Genomic DNA, 8,943 nt, shown 5'->3' on the forward strand with positions numbered 1-8,943 from the left:
GGAGTAGCGCCAAAATCAATATTGTCATTTCGAATTAGGGTTAGTGTGGCCGCAATTCGATGGTATTGACCTCCGGGAGCTATCCCACAGGGCACCATTGTGACCGCTCTGGACAGCAATCTGAACTCGGATGCACTGGCCAGGTAGACAGGAAAAGCCCCGCGAACATTTGAATTTCATTTCCTGTTTGCCCAGCACAGGAGAGCACAGGTGACCACAGAGAGCTCATCAGCACAGGTAACCATGCAGGCCAATAATCGAAAAAGAGCACCAGCATGGACCGTACGGGCGGTACTGGATCTGATCGCTATATGGGGAGAGGATTCCGTGCTAGCAGAACTTCGTTCGAAAAGACGAAATGCCAAAACTTTTGAAAAAATCTCCAAGGGCATGATGGAGAGAGGCCACAATAGGGACTCAGAGCAGTGCCGCGTGAAAGTCAAGGAGCTCAGACAAGCCTATCAGAAAACAAAGGAGGCAAACAGTCGCTCCGGGTCAGAGCCGCAGACATGCCGCTTCTACACTGAGCTGCATGCAATTCTAGGGGGGGCTGCCACCACTACCCCACCTCTGACCGTGGATTCCGAGGCGGGGGTAATCTCATCAGCCACACCTGAGGATTCTGCGGACAGGAAGAGGAGGACGAGCTTGCGTAGAGCACACAGCACTCCATTCTCCCCAACAGCCAGGATCTTTTTCTCAGCCTGACTGAAGTACCCTCCCAAGCCTCCCAAGCCAGTACCCAAGACCATGACCCCATGAAAGGGACCTCAGGTGAGTTTACCTTTTAAAATATAAAACATGGTTTAAAAGCAAGCGTTTTTTAATGATTAATTTGCCCTGAGGACTTGGGATGCCTTCGCGGCAGTAAAGCTACTGGAAAAGTCTGTTAACGTGTCTGGGGATGGAGCGGAAATCCTCCAGGGACATCTCCATGAAGCTCTCCTGGAGGTACTCCAAAAGCCTTTGCAGAAGATTTCTGGGCAGTGCAGCCTTATTCCGTCCTCCATGGTAGGACACTTGACCACACCATGCTAGTAGCAAGTAATCTGGTATCATTGCATGACAAAGCCTGGCAGCGTATGGTCCCGGTGTTTGCTGGCATTCAAGCAACATCCGTTCTTTATCTCGCTGTGTAATCCTCAGGAGAGTGATATCGCTCATGGTAACCTGGTTGAAATACGGGAATTTAATTAAGGGGACAGAGGTGGCCCTTCCTAGTGGGCTGTTTGCCTGTGGCTGAAAAGAAATCCTTCCCTGTAGTAAGCCAACCGCAGGAGGGCGGGGGGGGATTGGCGCTGAGCTTTTCACGTGTGGCTAGCAGGGATCTTCCCTGATACCAGCCACGAGGTGGGGGGAGGGATAAAGCGATCATCCCAGAGAATTGGATGGGGGGGGGGTTAGTTTGTTTTCTGCTGCTGAAGGTTAACAGGAAAACCGCAGCACTCAACGGGCTTTACTTGGTATGTGGGAAAGGAGGACGCAGAAGCCGAAAGACAATGGCTTACCATGGCCGCATGCAAGCCGAATTCTGTTGCCCGGACCTGCGTCTGTGATCTCTAGCAGCAAAGCCACAGGCACTCAATATTAAGAGGCAAAATGCGACCTTGCACAGAAATCACATGTGCTATGTAATGTGAATAGCGTTGTTCACCGTGAAATAGTATAAGCATTGTTCTGTAAAATGTATTTTTTTAAAAAATTCTCTCCTTTTTTCCCTCCCTCCAGCAGCTGCAAATTTTTCAAGCCTCCCTCCTCCGTCCCGAAGGCTATCTCAGATAAGGCGTCGGAAAAAGAGGACGCGAGATGAGATGTTTGCGGAAATCATGGAATCCACCCACAATGAAAGAGCTCATCTGAATGAGTGGAAGGACACGGTTTCAAAGTATAGGAAAGATGCCAGTGAACGTGAGGACAGAAGGGACCAGCGTGAGGACATGAGGGACGCTCGAGATGAGAGGTGGCGGCAGGAAGATCAGAGGAGGCAGGATGCAACGCTGGGGCTGCTGCGTGAGCAAACAGACATGCTCCGGCGTCTGGTGGAGCTTCAGGAATGGCAGCAGGATCACAGACTGGCGCTACAGCCCCTGTATAACCCCCCTCCCCCCTCACCATGTTCCATAGCCTCCTCACCCAGACGTGTAAGAACGCGGGGGGGGGGAGGCTCCGTGCACCCTCCCATTCCACCCCAGTGGACAGCCCAAGCAAAAGGCTGTCATTATTTTAACTTTTTTTTGGTGGCCTTTTCCTTCCCTCCGATCCTCCTCCCAAACCCCACCCGGGCTACCTTGTCAGTTCTCGCCCTCTTTTTATAATCAATTAATAAAGAATACATGATTTTTAAAAGATAGTGACTTTATTTCCTTTGAAAGCAAGCTGTGATCGAAGGGGGAGGGTGGGTTGCCTACAGAGAATGAGTCAATAAAGGGGGCGGGTTTTCATCAAGGAGAAACAAACAGAACTTTCACACGGTAGCCTGGCCAGTCATGAAACTGGTTTTCAAAGCTTCTCTGATGCGCCGCGCTTCCTAGTGTGCTCTTCTAATCGCCCTGGTGTCTGGCTGCGCGTAATCAGCAGCCAGGCGATTTGCCTCAGCCTCCCACCCCGCCATAAAGGTCTCCCCCTTATTCTCACAGAGATTGTGGAGCACACAGCAAGCAGCAATAACAATGGGGATATTGGTTTGGCTGAGGTCTGAGCGAGTCACTAACAATCGCCGGTGACCTTTTAAACAGCCAAATGCACATTCTACCACCATTCTGCACTTGCTCAGCCTATAGTGAACAGCTCCTGACTCCTGTCCAGGCTGCCTGTGTATGGCTTCATGAGCCATGGCATTAAGGGGTAGGCTGGGTCCCCAAGGATAACTATAGGCATTTCAAAATCCCCAACAGTTATTTTCTGGTCTGGGAAGTAAGTCCCTTGCTGCAGCCGTTTAAACAGAGTAGTGTTCCTGAAGATGCGAGCGTCATGAACCCTTCTCAGCCAGCCCACGTTGATGTTGGTGAAACGTCCCCTGTGATCCACCAGTGCTTGCAGCACCATTGAAAAGTAACCCTTGCGGTTTATGTACTGGGTACCCTGGTGCTCTGGTGCCAAGATAGGGATATGGGTTCCATCTATCGCCCCACCACAGTTAGGGAATCCCATTGCAGCAAAGCCATCCACTATGACCTGCACATTTCCCAGAGTCACTACCTTTCGTATCAGCAGCTCAATGATTGCTTTGGCTACTTGCATGACAGCAGCCCCCACAGTAGATTTGCCCACTCCAAATTGATTCCCGACTGACCGGTAGCTGTCTGGCGTTGCAAGCTTCCACAGGGCTATCGCCACTCGCTTCTCAACTGTGAGGGCTGCTCTCATCCTGGTATTCTGGCGCTTCAGGGCAGGGGAAAGCAAGTCACAAAGTTCCATGAAAGTGCCCTTACGCATGCAAAAGTTTCGCAGCCACTGGGAATCGTCCCACACCTGCAACACTATGCGGTCCCACCAGTCTGTGCTTGTTTCCCGGGCCCAAAATCGGCGTTCCACGGATAGAACCTGCGCCATCAACAACATGATCTCCAAAGCGCCGGGACCTGCGGTTTGAGAGAATTCTGTGTCCATGTCCATGTCCTCATCACTCTAGTCCCCGCGCTGCCGTCGCCACCTCCTCCTTGCCTCGTTTTTCTGGTCCTGGTTCAGCATAAACTGCATGATAATGCGCGAGGTGTTTACAATATTCATGACTGCTGTCTTGAGCTGAGCGGGCTCCATGCTTGCCGTGGTATGGCATCTGCTGTGTTCACCCAGGAAAAAAGGCGCGAAACGGTTGTCTGCCATTGCTTTCATGGAGGGAGGGGTGAGGCTATACCCAGAACCACCTGCGACAATGTTTTTTGCCCCATCAGGCACTGGGATCTCAACCCAGAATTCCAATGGGCGGGGGAGACTGTGGGAACTATGGGATAGCTATGGGATAACTACCCACAGTGCAACGCTCCGGAAATCGACGCTAGCCCCGGTACATGGACGCACACCGCCGAATTAATGTGCTTAGTGTGGCCGCATACATTCGACTCTATACAATCTGTTTCCAAAATTCGAATTCTGTAAATTCGGATTAATCCCGTAGTGTAGACATACCCTTTGTTTAAACTGATGACACTCCCCTCCCCAGGACCCATTCCAGACCCCATTACCTGCCCAATGCATACGACAATGGGATGAGACTATTAGCTTGTGTTTGACATTTGTCATTGCTAGTCTTCAACTGACAGCACTTTAAGATTACTGGGAGCAGTTCCTCCTAGTCCTATGCCATTTTTTCAGTCTGTCTGAAGCCTCAGGGAAACAGTACTACAATGGGTCACATTAAAAGGTCAGAAAGTTAAAAGCTATTTCTTGAATGTATTGTGTTTATAAAGGTGCTTATTGGACAGCACATAAGTGCCTTACAAAAACCACCACCACCGAGCATTATAATTAGAAATAAAGAGCAATCAGCTCAAATAGAATATCAATCAAGACCTAAGATTCTATAGGACAAATGCAAGATCCCAGTGACAAGCAACCCACCAAAGAAACGAACACAGTTCCTGGTTCACATGAAGAATGGGGAAAGAAAGGGGCTTGACAACTAAAGAAAAAGGAAAACAAAAACAACAAAATGACAGCTGACATTCTGCAGAACCTGACAGGTTGATAAAGTTTAAGGTCCCTGGCTAAGCTTTTAACATTGAGTTTTATAATGTTGTGGTCATTATGGATTTGTTTGTTCGTTTGTTTAAAAGGAATTTTTCCTTGCAAGGCTTTCATAAATATGATAATTTCAAACAGCGTTTCACAGCAGTATCTACAAATACACAAAACAATACTGGAGGTTCCTAAACTCATTTGTATTAAGAGCCCATTCAACCTCTTAAATATGATATGATTGATATACCCAATTACAACCAGTTGAGGTGTTTTTCTATAAACAGTATCTATTATAGAAATTCAGCCAAGTAACAGTAGGAGGCCTCTAAAACACAAATTTGTAAACAGCTATTTCTCATTAGCTTTAAATATCCATGCTCTAATATGAACAAATATCTGCTGAACATTAGGTACGTTTCTCTTCATAAAATCTTCTGTATCCCATTGTACCTTATCTGTATGCAGCAGTGTGGCCAACATGAACATATTAATCCTGTAAATGTTCACTAGGAGACAGATTCTCCATTACTTTGCACATTGTATAGTCATTTATACCAGTATAAAGTGGGTGTAAAGTGCCAGAAAATCTTTGCACTGAAATAAGTACCTACACACATGCAGGGAAATGGAGAATCAAGCCCCAAGTATTTTTACCAGCATTGATTTAATTTTGGTAAAGATTGGAAGAAGAGGCCTGGTTCATAATGGAAAACAAGCTTCAGAAAGAGTGCACTTAAATTCTGAGCCTTTCATGCCAAAATAATAGGGTGTGCAGGCCCTGCTCAAGGCATAGCATAGAAATACACTTCTCCCCATACCCGACTGCTTCGATACACACCATGTCCTCCATCTTTTCTCATGCAGACCAGATCCCAAGGGATCCTCCTGAGACTGACCAGCACTCACCAGGAGCCAGTCCCCACATTGTCAGCAAGGCAGACGCATCCATCTAGGTTCCAAAGCAAGCCCTCCATATCTATCCCTGTTCATTCTCTATCTGCCCACAGGCTACTTCATCCTTTGTCACACTGGACTTACTCCAGCTATTCATGAGAAGCATATGTTCCTTTAGGGATTTGGCTTGCAAAGAGTCCAGTTTTTTTTCTATGTCCCTTTGCAAGCAGATGGAATTAGAGTTGTTCAAGACATGCAAATACAGCCATCTGTGGTTTTCCATCTGGTCAGAATTTTGGAATACTGGTGAAGAGTACAAAATGCATGACCAGCAAAACAGAATAACTCACTTTTACCACCTTGTACAGGGCATAATCCAAAGCCCCAATCATGGAAACACTTATGCACATGCTTACATGTAATCACGAGTCGTCCCATCGACTTCAGTGGGACTGCTCACATGCTTGAAGTTAAGAATGTGTGTAAATGTTTTTGGCATTGGGAGCCAAGTTAGAATTTTGCTCTTTGGGAGAAGCTTAATACTTCAGCTGACTTCAGTACCATACTTCACTGGGACATGTATGTTTTCATTTCAGGAGACTTATCAATCAGTGAGTAAATTCCAGGTGCATGAAGTAAACAATTGCATCATGCTCTTATCATCAGTAACAGACATAATCCTTACAATGTTAGAAATCACCATACAATCTCCAGTAGAGGACTGGAGTGCTGGACTGAGTGATATAGTTGCAATAGAAAAAGTGACCTTCAAATTAACAGGTTGAATGGGCATTATTTAATAATTTTTGGTTCACATGTGATATGTTTTATGATTCAGAGTACGCGTTAGGCAAAACGTTTGCGCTTCTGAGCCTAAAAATAGGTCCCTAAATAAGAGGCCTGATTTTCAGAAGAACTGCAAACACTCAGCATCTCTGAAAGTCAGGGCACTTACTTAAGTGCACAATTGCAAGCATCTATACTATATGGTAGGCCTCTCTGTATTTATGCTAAGGAAACTGTAAGACTGATTTCTCTTCACCTTTGTACATTTATTTATTTTAAAATGATAACAGTACAGTGTATATTTTTTCCCTACTACTGGATCTTTTCTGTACTGTATTTGTTTAAAAGCAAAAAAAAAAAAAAAATTACATATCCACAATTCTCCACCCACCCCGAAAACCCCCCAATAATTTCTGGACAGATGCAACATAACTAAACTTCAGTACTTACCAGAAGATTTTCTGGTTTCAGATCTCGGTGGACAATGTTCTTGCCATGAATATAAACTAGAGCCTCACACAGATCAGTTATCATGAGAGCAGCATCGTGCTCAGTGAACTTTACGCTCTCTATGATTGCATCAAATAGGTCCCCTCCTGGGACATACTCCAGGATTAGGTAGATCTCAGCCTCAGTTTCATACACCTCAATCAAACTCACTATGTTGGGATGACAAAGGCTCTTAATGATCAAAATTTCATTTTCCATCATGTCCTCCTTCCCCTTCAGCTTGGACTTATCAACAATTTTCATGGCATAGTTCTGATTGGTGTTGCAGCACCGGCACTCCTTCACAATAGCGAAGTTTCCATCCCCAATGGTTCTTCCTATCTCATAATAGCTCTCCACATCAGCTCTAGTACGGACATTTTGCCTCAGCCTCGTGCTTTCAAATTCTTGTGGCTTGTTTTCATCTTTGTTGGCTTTATGTTCTCCTATCTTTTTCATCCTTGTCGATTCATTCTCTCCACGCATTACATTCTCTTCCCCTACAGCACTTTCTTCTTTTGCCTTCCGCACCTCTTTGCCCTCTCCCTTTGCTTTTATGGGCTTCCCTGCATCTCCTTGATAGTCCTTCATTAACCAACAACTTTGATTAATTCTGGAACTGCTTCTATTCTCTTTCTTTGCTTCAGGAGCCACCTGCAGAGCTTCCACAGTATTTTTCTTTATCTTTATTAACTCTTTGTCATGATTCTCATGCCTTTCCGGATCCCTTTCCTTCTCAAAACTCCTTTTTTGGTTTTCTAGCTCTTCATTAACATTCCTTTGTAAGGGTTTCCAGCTCCTTCTACAGCCAGTATCCTTCCATTCAACTTCCTCACCTTCTATAGAGTTTTCTGAAGACTTCCTGCAATTCCTAATTTTTACATTCCTTTCTAAATTATATCTCTGACACATTCCCACATTCAGGTCTCTGCTCTCAAATGAGACATCAGCCTGCCTTTCCCTTTGTAGTTTTTGCCTGAGCTGTCTCTCCCTTTGACACTTCTCACATCTCATTATCTCATCTGAACTCTTTTCTGTTTCATTCTCAAGACTTTTCTCTTGATTAAAGTACCTTTCTCCTTCTCTGGCTTTTCTAGGTGGCTTCACATCTTGCTCTCTGCCCCAACTCTCTCTGCCCCATTTTTTTTTGGCCCTCACCTTTTCTTCTTGCCTGGTCTTAGGTTGAATTTTTCCTTCATGCCTGGCTCCTAGTTGGGAAGATATGGCATCATTGCAGTTCTTGGCAATCTCTGTCTCATCAAAGCCACTATCCACAGCTTTGTCACACAGCCTGCTCTTAAGTTTTTGGGACTGTTCCAAGTTTTGTTGAATTATACCAACAGCATATGGGTTACTGGGAAAAAGTTCTTGCATTACCACTTCAAGGTTCTTCAAAGTCAACTGCTCCCTTCCCATAGCAATGAATGCATCACCGTCTCTGAAGAAATCAGAAACACTTCTTATTTCTCTGCCTTTCAGGTTATAAAGTTTTCTCACACGATCATTTTTCCAACGTGGAAATCCCAGAGCTTCTGATATATCAGCCATCAGCTGTTCAAAAGTCTGGACAGATCGCCTGTTCAGAAGCAATGTGATCTTCCTGAGTGTGTGTCCACTTGGTTTCACCACTGTAACAATCCTCGGCTTTACGGGGCTATTCTCTGAATGGATAGTGTGAAAACCATTCCTGGGGTTTAAAAATGGGGAACTATAACTGTTTGCACCCAAGAAAGGTTTTCCAAAATTTCCACGACCGATGGGTGGACAAGTCCCTTGAAGTCTCCTTTGTGTTATCCTTGAGCTTATGCTGTTTAAAGTGTGGTCAAACAAGCCTCGGTGTCCTGCAACAAACAAAGAGACTGCAGATTATTCATTTTCCATCAGGGGAAATTTCCAATTAACAATTTTCTACACATCAATATATATAACTTCTGGAAGTAAAGCTAAATTCATTAAATATTGTTGAAGTGCTTTGAAATCCTTTCATAGAAGGCAGTATACACTTGCATCTCCCACAGTATTTTTATTGTGTGGTAAGGGTTTCACAACACACACACACACACACACACACACACACACACACACACACACACA

General features: G+C 45.1%; 1 protein-coding gene across 1 annotated transcript in view; it reads right to left on the minus strand.

Moving 5' to 3' along the window:
* LOC112109100 (serine/threonine-protein kinase DCLK3) overlaps nucleotides 1-8,280 on the minus strand; it is a 24,098-nt gene extending 15,818 nt beyond the window's left edge. Inside the window, exon 1 of the mRNA XM_024203489.2 lies at nucleotides 6,811-8,280. Coding sequence (XP_024059257.2) covers nucleotides 6,811-8,265 — 1,455 coding nt within the window. The 5' untranslated portion in view covers nucleotides 8,266-8,280. The remainder of the gene's footprint in view (nucleotides 1-6,810) is intronic.
* Between the last annotated feature and the right edge of the window lie 663 nt (nucleotides 8,281-8,943).

The sequence above is a fragment of the Terrapene carolina genome, unplaced genomic scaffold (genome assembly GCF_002925995.2).
Source record: "Terrapene carolina triunguis isolate 2854851 unplaced genomic scaffold, T_m_triunguis-2.0 Scaffold33715, whole genome shotgun sequence".
NCBI classification, from domain to species: Eukaryota; Metazoa; Chordata; order Testudines; family Emydidae; genus Terrapene; species Terrapene triunguis.